Genomic DNA, 21,844 nt, shown 5'->3' on the forward strand with positions numbered 1-21,844 from the left:
CTGAACACGGCAATACCCCATATGTGGTCATAATCTGCTGTATGGTCACATGGTCGGGCTCAGAATGGAAAGAGCGCTATTTGGCTTTTGGGTGGCAGATTTTACTGGAATAGTTTTCAAGTCCCATGTCACATTTGCAGAGCCCCAGAGTAACAATACAAAGGAAACCCCCCAATAGTGACACCATTTTGGAACCTACACCCCTCACAGAACATATCAAGGCATATAGTGAGCATTTTGACCCTACAGCTGTTTCACAGATTTTATTAACATTGGGACATGAAAATGAAAAATTACTTTTTTTCCAATAATCAGTCAATTTAGCCCCACATTTTTCATTTTCACAAGAGAATAAAGGAGAAAAACCTCCGAAAAGTTCATTACAAAATTTCTCTTGAACACAGAAAAGCCCCATATGTAGTTGTAATCTGCTTTATGGGTACATGCTGGGGCTCAGAATGGAAAGAGCTCTATTTAGCTTTTGGAGGGCAGATTTTGCTGGAATAGTTTTCGGGTGCCATGTTGCATTTGCAGAACCCCTAACGTACCAATATAATATATAGTACAATATAAACTCCCAATAAAGTGACCCCATTTTTGGAAATTACACCCCTAATAGAATGTATCTAGGGGTACAGTGAGTATTTTGACCTCACAGCTGTTTCACAGATATTATTAACCTTGGGATGTAAAAATGAAAAATTACCTTTTTTTCCAATAAAGCGTCCATTTAGCGCCATATTTTAAATTTTTGCAAGTGGTTAAAGAAGAAAAATACATAACAGTTTGTTATACAATTTCTCCTGGACATAGAAATGCTCCATATCTGGTTGTAAACTGCTGTATTGGAACATGCAAGGGCTCAGAATGGAAAGAGTACTATTTGGCTTTTGGAGGGAAGATGTGGGTGCAATAGTTTTCATGTTGCATTTGCAGAGCCCCTAAAGTACCAATACAATGGAAACCCCTCAAAAGTAACCTCATTTTAGAAACTTCACCCCTCAAGGAATGTATCAAGGGTAGAGATGAGCGAACAGTGTTCTATCGAACACATGTTCGATCGGATATCAGGGTGTTCGCCATGTTCGAATCGAATCGAACACCACGTGGTAAAGTGCGCCAAAATTCGATTCCCCTCCCACCTTCCCTGGCGCCTTTTTTGCACCAATAACAGCGCAGGGGAGGTGGGACAGGAACTACGACACCGGGGGCATTGAAAAAAATTGGAAAAAGTCATTGGCTGCCGAAATCAGGTGACCTCCATTTTAGACGAATAGTGGATTTCAAATCCGGGTCATATGAGAATGTGAACTTTGTGACTATGAGACAGGGATAGCTGTACAGGCAGGGATAGCTAGGGATAACCTTTATTTAGGGGGGAATGTTATTAAAAATAACTTTTTGGGGCTCTATCGGGTGTGTAATTGTGATTTTTGTGAGATAAACTTTTTCCCATAGGGATGCATTGGCCAGCGCTGATTGGCCGAATTCCGTACTCTGGCCAATCAGTGCTGGCCAATGCATTCTATTAGCTTGATGAAGCAGAGTGTGCACAAGGGTTCAAGCGCACCCTCGGCTCTGATGTAGCAGAGCCGAGGCTGCACAAGGGTTCAAGCGCACCCTCGGCTCTAATGTAGGAGAGCCGAGGGTGCACTTGAACCCTTGTGCACCCTCAGCTCTGCTACATCAGAGCCGAGGGTGCGCTTGAACCCTTGTGCACACTCTGCTTCATCAAGCTAATAGAATGCATTGGCCAGCGCTGATTGGCCAATGTATTCTATTAGTCTGATGAAGTAGAGCTGAATGTGTGTGCTAAGCACACACATTCAGCTCTACTTCATCGGGCTAATAGAATGCATTGGCCAGCGCTGATTGGCCAGAGTACGGAACTCGACCAATCAGCGCTGGCTCTGCTGGAGGAGGCGGAGTCTAAGATCGCTCCACACCAGTCTCCATTCAGGTCCGACCTTAGACTCCGCCTCCTCCGGCAGAGCCAGCGCTGAGTGGCCGAAGGCTGGCCAATGCATTCCTATGCGAATGCAGACTTAGCAGTGCTGAGTCAGTTTTGCTCAACTACACATCTGATGCACACTCGGCACTGCTACATCAGATGTAGCAATCTGATGTAGCAGAGCCGAGGGTGCACTAGAACCCCTGTGCAAACTCAGTTCACGCTAATAGAATGCATTGGCCAGCGCTGATTGGCCAATGCATTCTATTAGCCCGATGAAGTAGAGCTGAATGTGTGTGCTAAGCACACACATTCAGCACTGCTTCATCACGCCAATACAATGCATTAGCCAGTGCTGATTGGCCAGAGTACGGAATTCGGCCAATCAGCGCTGGCTCTGCTGGAGGAGGCGGAGTCTAAGGTCGGACCTGAATGGAGACTGGTGTGGAGCGATCTTAGACTCCGCCTCCTCCAGCAGAGCCAGCGCTGATTGGTCGAGTTCCGTACTCTGGCCAATCAGCGCTGGCCAATGCATTCTATTAGCCCGATGAAGTAGAGCTGAATGTGTGTGCTTAGCACACACATTCAGCTCTACTTCATCAGGCTAATAGAATACATTGGCCAATCAGCGCTGGCCAATGCATTCTATTAGCTTGATGAAGCAGAGTGTGCACAAGGGTTCAAGCGCACCCTCGGCTCTCCTACATCAGAGCCGAGGGTGCGCTTGAACCCTTGTGCAGCCTCAGCTCTGCTACATCAGAGCCGAGGGTGCGCTTGAACCCTTGTGCACACTCTGCTTCATCAAGCTAATAGAATGCATTGGCCAGCGCTGATTGGCCAGAGTACGGAATTCGGCCAATCAGCGCTGGCTCTGCTGGAGGAGGCGGAGTCTAAGATCGCTCCACACCAGTCTCCATTCAGGTCCGACCTTAGACTCCGCCTCCTCCAGCAGAGCCAGCGCTGATTGGCCGAATTCCGTACTCTGGCCAATCAGCACTGGCTAATGCATTGTATTGGCGTGATGAAGCAGTGCTGAATGTGTGTGCTTAGCACACACATTCAGCTCTACTTCATCGGGCTAATAGAATGCATTGGCCAATCAGCGCTGGCCAATGCATTCTATTAGCGTGAACTGAGTTTGCACAGGGGTTCTAGTGCACCCTCGGCTCTGCTACATCAGATTGCTACATCTGATGTAGCAGTGCCGAGTGTGCATCAGATGTGTAGTTGAGCAAAACTGACTCAGCACTGCTAAGTCTGCATTCGCATAGGAATGCATTGGCCAGCCTTCGGCCAATCAGCGCTGGCTCTGCCGGAGGAGGCGGAGTCTAAGGTCGGACCTGAATGGAGACTGGTGTGGAGCGATCTTAGACTCCGCCTCCTCCAGCAGAGCCAGCGCTGATTGGCCGAATTCCGTACTCTGGCCAATCAGCACTGGCTAATGCATTGTATTGGCGTGATGAAGCAGTGCTGAATGTGTGTGCTTAGCACACACATTCAGCTCTACTTCATCGGGCTAATAGAATGCATTGGCCAGCGCTGATTGGCCAGAGTACGGAATTCGGCCAATCAGCGCTGGCTCTGCTGGAGGAGGCGGAGTCTAAGATCGCTCCACACCAGTCTCCATTCAGGTCCGACCTTAAACTCCGCCTCCTCCAGCAGAGCCAGCGCTGATTGGCCGAATTCCGTACTCTGGCCAATCAGCACTGGCTAATGCATTGTATTGGCGTGATGAAGCAGTGCTGAATGTGTGTGCTTAGCACACACATTCAGCTCTACTTCATCGGGCTAATAGAATGCATTGGCCAGCGCTGATTGGCCGAATTCCGTACTCTGGCCAATCAGCACTGGCTAATGCATTGTATTGGCGTGATGAAGCAGTGCTGAATGAGTGTGCTTAGCACACACATTCAGCTCTACTTCATCGGGCTAATAGAATGCATTGGCCAATCAGCGCTGGCCAATGCATTCTATTAGCGTGAACTGAGTTTGCACAGGGGTTCTAGTGCACCCTCGGCTCTGCTACATCAGATTGCTACATCTGATGTAGCAGTGCCGAGTGTGCATCAGATGTGTAGTTGAGCAAAACTGACTCAGCACTGCTAAGTCTGCATTCGCATAGGAATGCATTGGCCAGCCTTCGGCCAATCAGCGCTGGCTCTGCCGGAGGAGGCGGAGTCTAAGGTCGGACCTGAATGGAGACTGGTGTGGAGCTATCTTAGACTCCGCCTCCTCCAGCAGAGCCAGCGCTGATTGGTCGAGTTCCGTACTCTGGCCAATCAGCACTGGCCAATGCATTTCTATGGGGAAAAGTTAGCTTGCGAAAATCGCAAACTGACAGGGATTTCCATGAAATAAAGTGACTTTTATGCCCCCAGACATGCTTCCCCTGCTGTCCCAGTGTCATTCCAGGGTGTTGGTATCATTTCCTGGGGTGTCATAGTGGACTTGGTGACCCTCCAGACACGAATTTGGGTTTCCCCCTTAACGAGTTTATGTTCCCCATAGACTATAATGGGGTTCGAAACCCATTCGAACACTCGAACAGTGAGCGGCTGTTCGAATCGAATTTCGAACCTCGAACATTTTAGTGTTCGCTCATCTCTAATCAAGGGATATTATCATTTTGAGCCTAAAAATGCTTCCCAAAAATTAATGTGCAAAGTGAAATTTTTTAAAGAAATATGCAATTTCAGTGATTAATATGTTGCGGCCACTTTGTGGCATCAGAGACATGCACTCCTAAAACTATTAAGTGGGTTCAAAAAATTATATGTGTGGGTGTAAACTGCTGCTTGGGCATTGCATTAGTGATCAGACCCATGGGGTTCAAGACTCCTAGGGGGCTAACAAATAAAATATTAATAAAAAAAAAAAAATAATAATAATAATAATAATTTCACATTACATCCCACCAATCTATTTTATCATCATCACTGGGCTTTAAGGAATGCCCCCCCCCCCTGACTGTACTCTAACATAGCATTGTACTGTCATTGTACTGGCATTCATTACAGCCCATCGATGATGCTAGGCTATGAGCAACTCCCTTCTGATATTGGGGAGCTATCGGTGCTGTTATGTCCTGGGGAAGATAACGGGAAAGCTGACAGTGCTCTGAATTCAGCACACAGTCGGCTTTCTAACGTTACATAAAACCATATATGCATGAGGACATGAAAGGTCCTCTATAAACAGAGTCAGACTCCATCATTTACATGATAGAGTATTGGACTGCACTATTTTATGCAATAGTGTCTAGTATAAAAAAAAAAAAGAAAAGAAAAAAAAATTGATACAGCATTTTTTGTGTGTCTGTGTAAAGTATGCACCAGGAGCTTGTCTAGTGAACACATTAAACAGACAGGCAGGACATAATGTAATATGTAATGATTGTAAATGGAGTGGGAGCTCCAAAGAGGAATTCTGCACAGTGCACCTTGTAGCCTAGGGTTGGCCCTGAAAAACAGTCAGAAAACTGATGTAGATTACAGCAAATCTGATGGAGTTGATGGCCCTGCCCTCACCCTTGGATGAAAGTGGTTGTAGTGCACAAAACTTAAAAAGTCGCAATGTTACAAAAAATTCTGACTTGTGATAAAAACATTTTCTGGCATGTGAGCTATGATAAATTAGTTAATATGTGTTTTACCTACAGTATGTACAGTATGATTCACCAAGTGCACAGCTAATTAGACAAACCGGCAGCCATTTAAATGAATAAGTGGTGGATTTCAACATGGAATATGCACTATAAATCAGCTTGAAATTGTATGCCAAGATCCTACCTATCAGTGCTGTTATCAGCCATACACTTGTGCATACAGCAGATTCCTAACCTCTGAAAGGCTCTGGTCACACCTGCGTTGGGTGACTATTTGGGGATTCCGTCTCCCCATTCCACTTGAAAAATGCTGACAGCAGAAACCTGTTGCAAAAACTAGCGGACTAGCGGGTCTGCAGATTTCTCAGGTAACTGATTTTTAAGTGAATTGGGTTTCCATTTTTTGGGTACCCAATTGGACACAAAGAACTGAAACCCCAACACTAGTGTGAACCTATCATGAGTAAACAAAAGTTCTCAAAAGCAGAGATCCTAAAACCATTAGAAAGTACGGTGACAGCTTTTATTACAGAATTAATAAGATTTAGTTACTGAAACAGTAATACTCGCTTGAACAATTACCGTACGAGACAAACTTTTTTGGTTCTTATTAAAACTTACCTATTTCAACTTAACACTTACCAGTAATTTTTATTGAGGCATATTTAGAGAGATCTTGATCTTGCAAAGGAATCCCAGAAGTCAACTGTACTTTGTTGTTATGAGCTAGGGACACACCAATTTGGGGAACCAATGGGGAGGTCAAACCCATGTTGTTGAAAATTGAGTGATCTATTGGAATTAGACATTCATTAAAAGAGATAACATGAACTTTTTTTATTTTCATAGTATAAAATTTATTTACCTAAAAAGCCGGGGCCAACGTTGCAAAAACACCATGATTTGGCTGCAGCTGAAATGCAGTGGATGGGATTCTAACTAATCCCATCCATACATTGTAGAAAAATATCTACATTGGAAATTCTAAGATTTCAAAAACTGTAGCATTTTAGTATATCGCAATTTGTCAATTATACAGAAATGCTGGCATTTCTGTAGGTGTATGTATCATAGTGGGGGAAAGTCCTCAGAGGCAAACTCTGAGAACTTTCTGTGAAAAATGCTGCTGAAAAAAGAGATTCTGTCACGTATTTTGGATGCAGCTCGCTATGTGGAGCCTTAGACTACAAAGATCATCCAGTTTCAGATTGATATTAAGAGACAAATGTTATTGTTTGTACAATGAAAAGTTCTATAATTCACCAATATACTTTCTGCATCAATTTCTCACAGTTTTCTAGGTCTTTGCTTAATGTCATTCATTCTACTTACTACCATGTATGAAAATCAGTCCATGTTCATGTGACTAACCCCTCATTCACATCTGCATTTGGTAATCCATTCGGGGAGTCCACATGGGGACCCCCCAAATGGACTACTGAACGTGTTTTCAAGCACTGTGCAGTAAAAGCACACGGACCCCATACACTATAATGGGGTCCGTGTGCTTGCCGCAAGATCTCCGCATGAGCCATGCAGAAAGGAAAGTAGATTGTGAAGTAAATTTCCTCTCCACATGTTCCCTGCAGAGATCTGGTGACAAGCACACAGACCCATTATAGTCTATGAGGAACGTGTGCTGTCACTGCTCACCGCTTGCAAATGCATTTGATATTCCGTTCGGGGTGTGTGTGTGTGTGTGTGTGTGTGTGTGTGTGTGTCTCCATGCAGACTCCGCCGAACAGAATACCAACGCAGATGTGAACGAGGGGTAACACACAGGTGCACAGTTTGTTACACCTACAGCACAGTGCACCTCTGTGTGCTTAGTGATCAGACCCCCTGGGGATTTTAGACTCCTAGTGAATCTAAAAATTACAGTATCCAAAAAAAAAAAAAAAAAGTACTTAAAATTCCAATCGCCCTCCCCTTCCCTAGAACACATAAAAGTACCTAATCACTGTGAACCACACACACACACATTAGGTATCCCTGTGTCTGGAAATGCCCAGTCTACAAACTTATAAAAACATCTTTCTTGTATGGTGAACGCCATTAAGGGAAAAAAATCAAAAGTGCCAAACTGACGTTTTTTTGCTGTTTCACTTCTGATAAATAAAAGACATAGACTCCCAAACTAAAAAATACAACTGGCCCAACAAAAAATATACACCCTATGTATCCCCATACACAGAAATATATAAAAGTTACAGGTGACAGAATATGGCAACCATAAGAAAACTAATGCAATAATGTTTTTGCACCCAAATGGAGTAATGGCTATTTTAGAGGGCAAAATGTGCTACAATACCATTTAAGGCATAAAATTGGACCTTATTTGTTAGGACATTAGTCATATGTCCCTATGTTTGAGCACATTAGGGAGTAGTTATTACACTAAAATTTAATTTTTCAGGAGCAGAATACAAAATGAGAGCTGTGCTGTGATTGGTTGCTTTGGCCAACTTTTAGACACTTTCAATAAATCTGCCCCATTGCCTATATGGCATTATTTTAGGGGGCAGCATGGGTAGCACATTTTTTGGCTTTCACTATGTGTGACACTATTTTAGGAATAATGCAGAATATTTTTGGACACCGCCGGCAGTAGAATGACACTTATTAAGGGCATCAGAAGGGACGATACTGGGGCAGCAGGATGGAAGTACTAGAGAAAGTGGAGATACACTGCAAAAGTGAATACTGCACTGGCTTGTCTCTTCTGCCCCAGGTATTTATAGGAGAAGTGTATGAAATATAAAAAACTTGAGAGTCTTCAGCAGTTGATACCTTTTTTAATGGCTAACTAATAATGATGACAGATTACAAGCTTTCAAGGCTCTTGTCTTCTTCCTCAGGTAAATTAGGTAATTGTTTTTAAATTTACCTGAGCAAGAAGCCAAGAGCTTCAAAATCTTGTAATCTGTCATCATTATTAGTTAGCCATTAAAAAAGGTATCAACTACTGAAGACTCTCAAGTTTTTTTGTTTTTTATATTTCATACCCACTGGCTAACACGGTACAAAAACAAACGTTTTCCTTATAGGAGAAGTGTACACACTTTACTTAAAAAAATGAGTCTGAAAATAATCAACCAGTATAATTTAATATATTACATGCATTAATGTAAAGTAAGTTTGACTATGCTATATGGACAAAAGTATTGAGACACATCTCACTGAATTCAAGTGTTTAACCAAGACATTCATGGTCTAATAAGTCCCTCTACTGTATCTCCCCTTCTTACCCATGTCGAGACCTCTCCCACAGCCAGCCAGTACCCTACTGATGAGAGGCAAAAATCTTGAAATAGCCGTTTCCTTTGGGAGGAGTAATACTGTCTTGGCTATTAATCCCAGAATATGCTCTTAGGTTTCTTTGACAACCAGTTATTAATCTATAGGGCATTACCTTCCAAAAAATTGATAATAGCAATTTTTTTTGCCAATGAGAATTTATTTGCATAGTCCTATTGATACAGATGTATAAGATCAGGCATATCGCCATACAGCTTGACTTTACAAACATTTGTGAAACAATTGGTCATTTTAAATTGGGATCTCACAGTAACAGTTAAAGATGTAATATGTGGGTGTTCCAATACTTTTGTCCATATACAGTAGATTAATGAAAACTGAATGCATTATGAATGCATAATGTTACATAATTTACATCTTACCTAGGCTGTTCCGTGGTGATATTCTTGGTATAACCTCTGTTATCTGAACCTGTACACTACCTCTATGCCCATCATTTAAGAAGTCAACCTGGGGTGGTTGCTTGAGTAGGTCTGCCAGAGTCCTAAAAACAGAATAATGCAACATTAATAAATACTACTTTAAAGATAATAACATAAATAAGTAAAAAGTAGCATATTTCATATGTGAACAAAAAGCTTAGATCATAAAGAAGCCCTCTAATAGTTATCCAGTTTCAACCATGAGATGGGAAAGGCCATGAAAATCTACGCATCTCCATAAGCATCAATGCTATTTCTCTTTAAAAAGGCATCTAATCCTTATTTGAAGCTGTCAGCTGTTGCTACTGTGACCAGCTCCTAGGATAGACTACTGCACAGATTTAGTCTTCAAAATGAAGAAACTTGTTGGCTCTTGAGATTAAACCTGTTTTTTCTTCAGATGGAGGGAGTAACCCCCTTTTACAGGGAATATCTTTTCCTCATATTTCCTATATTGGATATTTATATATGTATATAGCTTTATCATATCTTACCTTAAAGGAGAATTCCCATCTCAAGGATCCTATTCTTATGGACATTCACAAGTTTTCCTAAATACACTGCTTTAGCAAAATGCTATTTTGTTTTCCTGCTATGTGCGATTATTCCTCATATTGTTTACACAGGATTTCTATGGAACATGGCCTGTATCTGATAGGTAGGATGGATGGAGTGACTAACTGCTCTATAGGGGGTTGAGTGCTCTAACTGTTATGTACATCTCTTCCGCCACAACAATCAATTCAGCTTGTAGCAGTTTGCTGATAAAGGTTCCATCTGTTACTTCCCTATGTAAACACAAAGATAACACTGAGTGTTCTATACAAACTTGTGTAATGTAATATACATTTACTGTGCATATTATTTGATCTGCATTTATATTAGATTTCTAGTAATCACATTAAAAAATCTCTCAAGGTAAATGCAAAGTCTAGATCTATTGTGATACTTCATAGTGTCCTGTTCATCAAACTGTCAAAGCCCACCTACCAGCTTGCTATAGAATGCAGGAAGAGAGAAGAAGACACAGTAGGCAAAGCTGTTGAGACAGGCCCACCCGGGCCCAGTGACACTTGCGGCCCACCGCTGTAACATAAGTTACAAATTAACTGTATCAGCGTCTGCATGACACCGATGCAGTTAAAGTGCATAGTATAGGAGAAAGCATCTGTTGCTTTCTCTTCTCTAATAGCAAGTAGCTCGTAAGACTGAGTACCACCTAAAATTAAAGGAGTTGCCCGGGATAACCACTTTTTTAATATGAGTCTGGGGAAGGTGAACAAAAACACTCACCTGTCCCCGGTGCTCTGGTGTCTCCCAGCATGGCCCAATCCTGTTGCACTGTCTAGCGCCATCACTGGGTGGTAAGGAACTCCCCCTTGTACAAGTCTATACTGTCAGGAACACCCTTCTGAAAGTGGGAGAGATTGTTGCCGAAACTAACGGCACTGATATCTCGAGCCCTGGGGTACATAGCAGGAAAGCCAACTGTTGGCTTTGTAGCAGTATATAAAACCGCATGTGCAAGAGGACATGAAAGGTCCTTTTTCAAGGACAAATTGCAGCGGAGGCTGGGAATGGTGAAAAAAGCAAACAAAAATATATCCTCAACTGTCCCCGGCACTCCATTGTCCACTGTTTGTATCAGGCATGTGCCGCACATTCCCCACTGTAAATCCTGTTTGTAACCTCAGCAGTGGCTGGAATGGACTTGGTGATGTCACACATATACATCACTGGGTTCTTTCCTGCCCCCACTGAGGCTATTGATTGGTCTCAGCAGTCACATATGGCACAGGACTTACAGCTGGAAAGGCATGGTACATGCTCAAACTGACAGTGGTGTCAGACACTAGAGTACAGGGGACAGGTGAGTAAGATATATAATATATGTTTTATGTTTCACCTACCCCAGTCTCCTCTGTGGTTTGTCCAATTCCTAGACAATCACGTTAATACAAAGAAGTTATTAATAGGCATTCCTAATACAAGGGGGGCATTATTTATGGGAGTAATTTAGGATAGTAATAATTATGTAGAGGAAATCCGGGGCATAAGTTATACAAGGAGATTTAAGAGGATATAACTAATAATAGGAGAATTAGTCAAAATAAATGGGTTGTCCGCGATAACATTTTTTTTAATATGAGGCCTGGGAAGGTGAAAAGAAAAACCCATACTCACCTGTCCCCGGTGCTCCAGTGTCACCCAGTATATTCCGGTCCTTCTGCTCCAGTGTTTCTTTTGGCTGGAAGTCCGCGCTGCACTGTGATGTCCCTTTCCTTAAGCCACTGAGGTCATGTCCGGCAGGTACTTCTGCCAGAAGAAAACACCAGAGCAACATGATCTGACCACACTGGGAGACACCAGAGCATCGGGGACAGGTGAGTGTTTTTTGTTCACCTTCCCCAGACTCATATTAAAAAAGTAGTTATCCCGGACAACCCCTTTAATTTTAGGTGGTACTCAGTCATTAATGATTTAAGGGGTGTGTACAGGACATTATTAATTAGGATCATTATTCATTTAGATGCACTATTATTAAAGGGGGCACACAAGGGTTTTATTCATTTCCAGGGGGATTTTAGTTTACATATTTTATAGTTGGGGGTAGCAGCAAGAATGCTACTTTGTGTGAGGACAATATGGATCAGGTGCCTAGGAAATTGAGGAGCCAAAGATGTCTGTGCTGCAAACTTTACAGAGACAAGTCACAGCTGGAAGCAGTGGTCATGGCAGTCCAGATGGGTGAAATGAGAAATGTGAATGAACAGTCAGCGACATCACTTGTAAGTCATAACATTGTTCTTGTCCTGTATTTGCAGAACTGTGTAGAGCCGGCATATACCACTATACAGTAATCATTGTCAGGATCTGGGGTTTCTGGGTGTCTGGCATTGACACAAACTCCAAGGTAACAGTCCAAATGTTGAGCTTTATTCAGTCTCACAAACAGTGGAATATGCAGTACCAAAAGAAAATACAAAAGACCTGCCCGTCCAGGCTTTAACTAACCATAAATTGGCTGCCTCAATTAATAATAGAAATCAATTCATATTGTCAAGTTCATCTCCAGCAGTAGCAACCTCTGTTGTGGCTTTCCAGACAAGTTCTGACCCAGTCTGCTAGGAGAGCAGACTTCTTATGCCTCGTGAACAAGGAAAACTCTGTACAACTGAGTTGCTGCATGAGTGTCCACAAGGTGTGGACTGGAGGGGATGGGAATGGTAAGTCCCACTACCAGCCTACCTACCATTCCCTAAAAATCCAGCCCTTGTGCAGAGCACTTAAACAATGCTCAGCAAATCCTTGCTGTTTTGCTGAGAAATAACTTTTTTGGACTTTTACCATCTCACCCATCTGAGCAATCTGGGTGAGATGTACAACCCTCCAGCACCTTACCAACCATCGGCTTACACATATGATACTAATATCAGTATACCCACTTTTGATCACTTTTTGTTAACTCTTTATTTGCTTTCCCTTTTCAGCATTCAGTGAAAGGAATAAATATTTTTCTATTTTAATATTGTGAGCAATTTCAGATGTGGGGATAACCAATCTTTTTTAATCACTATTACATGTGATCTAGGAAAAGGGGGATGATTAGAGTTTTTATATTTTTATATATTTGAAAAAAAAATATTTTTTAAATATAAATTTTACTCATTTGTTTACTTTTTTTTTAGCACCTCTAGGGGACTTGAACTAGCAGTTGCAGTATTGCAGTCTATGGTAAAATCATTGTGTTACTATTGAGCCCTGCCACAGGCAGGTCCAAGAAATTAGCATTGGCAGGCCTGGATGGCATCAGAAGGCTCCTGATTGCCACTGCATTTGAAAAGCTCCAAAGATCTTCCTGCGGGAGAGCTCTTCTATAACCAAACAGGAGTAAAAGAGAAAGTAACATCTCAGATGTCATGGACACAATTGACGACAGCATTTAAGAGGTTAATTGTCCATGATTAGGGCTGTCCAATTAAGCACTCTGTTGATAGATGTCTACCATAGCTATAGAGTTCTGGTATAAAATGTCACGCAGAGATTTAAAGCGTCTTAGCGAGGGACGTATATAAACATATTGTGGTCCTTACGGAGTTTAATAGATGGAGTAATAAAAGTATATCACAAAAATGTCCACTCCCCCCAAGCAAAATAAATAAATAAATAAAATGGGAGTTACCCTTTAAATGTCTCCTACTTAACCTCTATATCACTATTTGACAATAGTTGTTTCGAGTCTATGTATAGAAATGAAGCCCTTAACCTGGGAAAGTTGGCTTTTTTTTAAATTGAGGGATTTTTCCCTCCCTACCTTTGAGGTTTTTTTTTTTTTTTTTTTATAAAACTAAGTGGAATCTGATAAGATTATGGTCACTATTACCAAGGTTTTAACAAGTCCTATATTATTACAAATTATCAGATCCGGCAGAAAATCCACACTACTTGGATCTTCTACAAGTTGGTCCATAAAATTGTCTTGCAATAAATTAATGAATTTCCTCCCCTTTGCAGATGATGCAGGACCATGACCCCAGTCAATATCTGGGTAGTGTGGGGAAGTTAGCACACAAAATATGCAGCAAATAAATAGAATAAATTAGAATAAAACAAGAAAATAAATAAACCTTGACTTCAGACACAAAATGAGCAAAACAAAATACAGCCTTAACTTCAGGCAAAAACAAAATAAAAACCTGCTCGTCTGAGCAACTAACTAAACAGAACTGATAACCTAACTATACGTATACGTGTGGCCTACTTCCAGCCACATGAACAAAACAATCACAATATTGTCTGACCAGATTCAGGGTTACAGGACAGAACCACACACCTCTTTTCACTCCATGGAACTGCACTGCAATACAGGATCTGCAGCTTTTTTCTGGCCCAGTAATAAGCCAAGATCTACTCCAGATCCCCCTGGACCACACATATGTCAGAAACCTGGGACTGATATATCTGGACTCCAGCACTCTGCCTGTCACCTTCTCACAGTAGTTACAATCTCCCATCAAGATCACCGTACCTGCCTGTGTTGTACATTGTGTATGACATATATACTCTTCACCTCCCTTCCCTATAACCCTATCTTTGAGAAAGAGTGTAAAACCCTAAATATTAATAGACCTCTCATGTGAGGAATCTAGCCTTGGTCTCAGTCACATGAACTATGTCAATGTTTTCTTCTCAAACAAGGGCCTTAAACTCCCCCAGTATGTGTGCTAGGCTTCTGGCATTTGTGAACATACACTTTAACTTGACATCCAGGTTCACACATTTATTTCGAGAAATGTGCATTCTTGAAGTTTTATGCCCAAATTAATTTATACTGTTTGGTTGTACAAATTGATCTCCCTATCACCTGTTCTAATATCCCCCAGCTCACTTCTTCACCCTCCACTACAGCCTGTCCTCTATCTACACCTATATCTGTCTGTCCCTCCCCTCCGAGTTTAAAATGTTCCACCGCCCCCGCTAGAATTCTCTTCCTCAGCCCTGCAGAACCACTTCTATTCAGGTGCACGTTATCAGCACCCTTAAAATGTCAGATGTTAGTAAATGTGCAGCTATTTCAAGAAGAAGAAGATGATGATGATGATGATGGGGACCAGGTCAATAACATCAACCACGGCAGGCCCCTGGGTTTGCATATACACTGGCAAGCATGGCAGGCTGTATGCTTCGATGCTTACACAGTGAAAAGTGTATTATTTGCATCACACAAAGGGATAAGTACTGGATGGCGGTGCTCTTAGACCCTCGCTGTAAAAACAAAATGGGTGAATTCTTCCCTACTTCTTGGAGCGAACTGCAACTATCAGTCATAACCAGGTAGCCTCTGCCACTGTCCATCTCACTGAGCCAATGCCTCCTCCACCGGTGTCACAAATGTCGGGAGGAATAAAAGCTGCAGTAGCAGCCAGGCCCAGTACAGTGTCTGGAAGATCATGACGCACATATTGTTCATCTTACAGTGCCAGCCCGAGCCACAACAGGAAACTGACACCCACTGGCTGCACCAGCAGGTACAGTCATACCTAGAGTCTACCTATAGAACAGTAGATAACTCTGACCCCATGGAATTCTAGGGAGCAGTGGAAGGAGCTGGCCCACTTTGCCATGGCAGTTTTGTGGCCAAGAAGGTATTCAGTGCTGTCAATGGCATTGAAACGCCTAAACTGTCCACAGGTAGCGTGGAATAAAATATCTTTATCAAAATGAATCAGGCATGGATCTTTGAGGATTTTCAAGCACCTCCTGCTGATGTCTCTGAATGGGAGTGTCACCGTCTCCCTTTATTATCATCTTCCATTTACTGTACTGCTGATGCTACTCCTAAATAGCTACCAGTACCATCACTTCCACCACTCAGGCAGTCATGTCCTGTGGCATGGTCCATCATATTATGCCCTGCCACTCATGTTGTCACAGCTACCACCACTCAGGCAGACATGTCCTGCGGCCACTATAGCATACTGCTTGTGCCACTACCACAGTGTTGGTATAGAAAGAAAAAAAATAATTTGATTTCACACCTGATACCATCACAGATAATTTCTTACTTTTCATCACATTTCAACTTTGTTCACAGCCACAAATTTGTCTCACAAATAACAATAAGCCCTTCTAACACTTACAAGCCATTAAAATGGGCTAACTTTTCTACAAACCCATTGCTTTATGCAGTAAAACCGCAATGTATGTTTTAAGAATCTGATGCAACAAACAGCTCTGTAAGGTCCTGGGCAACTAGAGTCCCCAATCACTGAGGCAAAAACAGTCCTGGGTGTGCTACGCTCTCCCAACCAGAGCAAAACCAGGTCCTGGAGTTCTTTGCTAGAGCTCCTGATGGTGGAGTTGGACTTGGTAAAAGTCCGGGGCCCAGATCTGCAACTGCCCAGAAAGCGAAACAAATCCAGCGAACCCCAAGTAAGAGGACTCAGAAATACCCAGACACTAACCTTGGAGTGAAGTCCAGAAGAGCAGGATGGTTCAGGAAGGCAGGAGTGGAGGAAGGTAATCCAGGGAAGGTACGCGGAAACCAAAAGGAGCAAATTTGTAGTTTAGCAAGCCGAGTCGTTAACTGGAGGTCACATGGTTGCAGAGGGAAGAGGCAGAAGCAAAGTCAGGAGAGCTGGGTCCTACACAGGAGGTCAGTAGAGTAGCCAAATCAGGATCCAAAAAGGGCGGTCAGGAGAAAGCCAAAGATCATACACGGGAGGTCAGGAAGGTGCCAAATGAGTATCACTGAGAGAAGGTCTGTAAAGCAAGCCAGGTCAAACAATCCAGGGAATCCAAGTACAGGGACAGGAGGCAGGAGACAGGTGACAGGGAGCAAGGAGGAAAATAGGAGAGGCTCATCGCTAGGGAGCTGATACTGTGGGAGTAAACGAATAACCAGAGCCAGAATGAGGCCTAAATAGCTTTGGCCCGCTTCTGACCCCCCGACTGCGTAAGTGTTGGTCTCAGCATTAGAGGAAAACTGGAATCTCCGCAGACTCAAGTGGAGGCTTCAGCCTACCCCCTGCTGAGACCAGCCGCACCATTCCAGCACTGGACACAGAGCAGGCCAGGGGCCTCCATGCAGCACAGTGGAGACCCCGGCCCATCCTAACAGTGTGTTTAAGAAATCATGGGCACGCACATTTGCCTAATAAATTGGTCTTTTTTTTTTTCAACTGTAATTTTTATTGAAATTTTCAAAAATATTTAACAATACAAGTAAAAAGCAAGGCAAAGAAGTACCAAGAGTAGGAGGGAAAGGCGATACTGCCAGATCCCAAAGCCAAAACAGGTGTAAAACAGCAACAGAACAACAAAAGGGGGTAACAACAGACATACAGAGACAGGGGGAAGGGGGGGGGGAGGAAGATCCAAGATTAAAAGCCAGGCAGCGCACAGTGAGCGTCCCAGGGTGACCAAACGGAGTGGAAGGCGTGCAGTGTATTATTGAGGCTAGCAGTGATAAATTCAAGGATCTGCACATCCTTAATACAAGCCAGAAGTTCAATGCCTGAGGAGGAGTTGACACTCCTCCAGTGTTTTGCAATAAGGGTTTTTGCAGCTGTACAAAGATGGAGAAAAAGTCTGGAAGTCTTGCTACCCAGGTGTCTACGAGGGAGGTTCAATAAATATAGGAGGGGATCTAAAGGGACCCCCTGTATGAAGAGTGCGTCCGTCAGAGCTTTCACCTTCCCCAGAAACCCAGGAGAAGAGGACAAGACCAAACAATTTGAAATAATGAAGCTACCGCAGTGTTGCAGTGTCAACACCTTGAAGGGAGTGCAGGGTTAAGAGCATGAAGAAGAGCCGAGGTGTGATACCAGTGCATCAAGAGTTTATATTGCGTTTCCCTAAAGGTTATACACTGGGACGATTTCTAAGCACGAGACCAGACAGAGAATCTGGTCCAAATACAAATGCAAAATAAAGACCACAAAAACAAAGAACAAGCTTTAAAGCAGAGAATACCATAATACAATATATCATGGGCGAGGCTAAGTCACTAGCCAGCGGACTAGAGGAGTCAGTAAACAGGGTCAAAGACAGAGAGATACAATATCCCCTCAAAGGGGAGAAGTGACCTGAAAGACCAAAGTGAGGGTCAAGAAACTCCAAGACAAAATGAGGAGCCACTGACACCCCACCCTGTCCTGCACTATGAAGAACAAAAGAAAAAATATGCGGGATCCACGGGACCAACAGACCTACAAGAGAAAAAAGCAAAAAAACAAGCAAACAAATGCAAGCACAATATAAAAGTCAAGCAGAGAAAGGTAAAGCGGCACCAAGAGCACCACTTCAATGGACAGTCTCCAGGCTAGGCCTCTGAGATTTGGACATTCCAGGAGATGATCAACGGCGCTTGGGCGTTGCCATACTGGGGGCAAAGGAGGAGGTGGAGTTCCCAGTTCCCAGTCAATCAGCTCTGGCATGGGGATACCCAAGAGATTGCAGAAGGTGGACAAGTCACTGTGGGAATGAAGCATAGCAGAGCAGCTGTCTCTGCGGGCAATCAATGCGAAGGGAAAGCCCCATCGATAAGGGATCTGTTGCTCACAAAGGGTCTGCAAAAGAGGATGGAGATGGCGTTGCTTCTGGAGCATGATGAGGGAGAGATCCTAATAAAGTTGCAATTTGGCCCCATCAAAGTCAAAGTCCTTAAATTTCCATGCCCTGCTCATTATGGCCTCCTTGAGGGAGAAATCATATACACAGCAGATGACTTCACGTGGTGAAGAGGAGGAATCCCTGGGGCAGAGGGCCCTGTGAGCCCTATCAAGCTTATTCTTGTGGGTCAGTGGTTCCTGAAGGATAGAGTTAAATACTGCTTCTAAGGTGACATGTAAGTCCTCAGCCTGAGTAGCCTCAGGAAGTCCTTTAACACGCATATTGTTTCGTCAACCCCTGTTATCAAGGTCCTCCAAATGGCGTTGCATATCACGAATTGCCGAGGCCTGATCAGTGGAAGTATCATGCAGAGATGCGACATATGCCTTGGTGGTGTCATGGTTATCTTCTAGCGTTTCCACCCAAGTAGCAATAGAGTGTAAATAGCTGCGCAGCGTGGCAAACTCAGATCAGAAGGACGCTGTAATTTCTCTGACCATAGTTTATTTCTGTGACCATAGTTTTAAGATGTTGTTTAGTAGACAACTGAGGTAGAAAGTCCAACCAAGATGGAGGCAGAGAGGGACTGGCAGGGCAAGCCTGAGGAGACAAGGCAGTCGGTGAGGAGGAGGAAGGAGTGCGACCCGCCAGGGTCTGGGGGTGCTGTGCCAGTGAATCCCCCATGTCAGAGTCCTCAGAATGTTTGACACCCCCTATATCTAAATGGGGGACGCAGATGCAGGGGTCGGCAGTGGAAGGGCCTCAGAGGCCTGTCCCAAGACCACAGTGGGAGCCCCAGAGGCAGTTTGAGGAGGGGTCCGGGCAACCAAACTAACCTCTGGCACAGATGGAGAGCTGGATCCCCTGGAGGCTGGATGGTGCTGGAGGCCTGAAGGCAGGGAGGAGGCTGGATGAGGCTGAGAGGGCATCACAGGAGGAGGAAGCTGGGGTAAATGTCGTGCAGGAGAGGACTTCAGCTGCCCAGAGGTTGATGGAGAGTGCTGGGGCAAAGGGTTAAGCCGCAGGCAGGCTAGATGCAGCAGAGGAGAGGCCGCGCTGTGCACCACGAGGTGGAGACGAAGGCGCCGGCAGCAGTGGCGTAACTACAAATGGCGGGGCCCCGTGGCGAACTTTTGACATGGGCACCCCCGCGACCGACGCTGAAGACCTCGACCAACTGACCCCTAACGCCGCACCCCCCCCCCCCCCCGCACTTCTGTGCACACTATAATATCCTATATTGGTCCCTGCAGACAGTATTATGTCCCCATATTGGCCCCAGTACACAGTATTATTCCCCAGAGTGGCCCCTGCACACAGTATTATGTCCCCATACTGGCCCCAGTACACAGTATTATGTCCCATTGTGGACACCCATGAACAATTATTATACTCTGGGGTGTATACGTGCCAGAATGCGAGCGCATTAACCCAGTGTGAATTGGCCCTAATAGTGTTCTACACTGTGTTTTAAGCTAGTTTAAAATGTGGTTCATACCAGACTTGCTCGTCCTGAACTGGGAACCTGAGCCATCAAACCGGGACACTAAACTAATCTTGAGAGGTTTGCCCATCTCTATACAGCACCATCAGTTAGACAGAGATAAGGGCAGGTTGATGAGACTGGATGGAGGTCAGCTCAATAGCTCAATGATATACTGGCGCTGATATCTCTATTTTGGGCCTGCAGGACAGAATTAAACAAGCATTTTGCTGGGTGTGGGTCACAGTCCTGTCAAGGGCTCCTCTGTGGTGGTTTTTCTGGGTTATTTTGTGATCGGCGAAGGGGGCTTGGAAGGTGGGTTTGCCTGCAAGATGCCAGCTTCTGGCAAACCGTTCAACTGTCTATGTTATATACCAAATGTGCTGTAAATGTGTTTATGTTTATTGTTGAATAATAAAACTGTTAATAAATAGCTGTGACCAAACCCCATCCAGGAAAAAAAGCTTTTATTCTTGTTTACTGATTTCACTTATGGGTTGTTTGACAGGAAGCTGCCCAGGTTATGGGAAATAGGTTAATATAGCATACTTACAGTCTGAAGCACACCTGCATAGGGAGAATATGAATTGACTGGAGAGAGCAAGGCTTTTACTGGTGTGACCCCCTTTAAGCATCAGGATGTATGGGACCTCTCGTGATATTTATGTAGGGCAAGCACAGAAAGACTCCCTCTTCTCCCTTATCCTGAAAGTTAGGTTGCCTGCCCTTCCTCTATTGGTACCAGTTTGGGTATTATTGGGTATTATAGACCTTATCTCTAATGTTTGTCTGTTCCATTTCTAGTGTACCTTGCTTATGTGCCAAATCAAGGCTGGTGGTATACTTATTTTTGATGATCGAAAAATGGGAATCGGAAGATGGACTTGCCCGCTGCTACCCTGCTTATTGATGTTATACACCTAACATACCTTATTTATCTTGCTGCATTTAAAGAGGACCTTTCACCATTTTTCACACAGGCAGTTCTATATACTGCCGGAAAGCTGACAGTGCGCTGAGTTCAGCGCACTGTCGGCTTTCCCGATCTGTGCCCGGTGTGAAGAGCTTACGGCCCGGTACCGTAGCTCTTCTATAGTCAGAAGGGCGTTTCTGACTGTTAGCCAGAGACGTCCTTCTGCCTCGCGGTGCCAATCGCGCTGTGCTGTGGAGCGGGGAGGAACGCCCCCTCCCTCTGCTCACACAGCTCGTCCATAGACGAGCATTATCAGGGAGGGAGGGGGGAGTTCCTCCCCGCTCACACTGCACAGCGCGATTGGTGCCGCGAGGCAGAAGGACGTCTCTGGCTAACTGTCAGAAACGCCCTTCTGACCATAGAAGAGCTACAGTACTGGACCGTAAGCTCTTCACACCGGGCACAGATCGGGAAAGCCGACAGTGTGCTGAACTCAGCGCACTGTCAGCTTTCCGGCAGTATATAGAACTGCCTGTGTGAAAAATGGTGAAAGGTCCTCTTTAATCCACACCTTTTTTTTCTAAGAAGCTACACTCACATGTCTAGTAAGTTGAAAATTTTAGCTCAAACTAGATGCACCACTTTCTAGTCGTAATTGCAGTAGTAAATTTTGGACCATTTTTTAATATCTGGCTTCTATTAACTTGAATAAAAGGAGACTCTCCAGCCACTCTCAAGCCACAAAAATGTAGATGTGAAAATATTAATGATTCCCCAACGAAGCCCATGATGACCTAAGGGTCTCCTGGAAAAACTTCATACCTATCACTTGAATTTCAACCACTTGTCTTCTGTGTAAGACCTATCTTCCATGATGACCATTTCTCTGCCTACATCATGGAAGCATCCAAAAAGACATGAGACACATGAATTTCTCCTCTTCTAAGGAGCCATATGGGATTATGTAAGAAGTGTTACCATGTTCTATGCCTTTGTTTCTTAGTGCTCAATCCTTTCTTGAAGTACCACTGCTTTAAGA

At 43.9% G+C, this 21,844-nt stretch overlaps 1 protein-coding gene across 1 annotated transcript in view; it reads right to left on the reverse strand.

Moving 5' to 3' along the window:
- LOC142217985 (protein shisa-9-like) overlaps positions 1-21,844 on the reverse strand; it is a 96,014-nt gene that overhangs the window by 22,892 nt on the left and 51,278 nt on the right. Inside the window, exons 2-3 of the mRNA XM_075286352.1 lie at positions 9,236-9,357; positions 6,198-6,347 (exon numbers count right to left, since the gene is read on the reverse strand). Coding sequence (XP_075142453.1) covers positions 6,198-6,347; positions 9,236-9,357 — 272 coding nt within the window. The remainder of the gene's footprint in view (positions 1-6,197; positions 6,348-9,235; positions 9,358-21,844) is intronic.

Source organism: Leptodactylus fuscus, chromosome 9 (assembly GCF_031893055.1).
Source record: "Leptodactylus fuscus isolate aLepFus1 chromosome 9, aLepFus1.hap2, whole genome shotgun sequence".
Classification (NCBI taxonomy): domain Eukaryota; kingdom Metazoa; phylum Chordata; class Amphibia; order Anura; family Leptodactylidae; genus Leptodactylus; species Leptodactylus fuscus.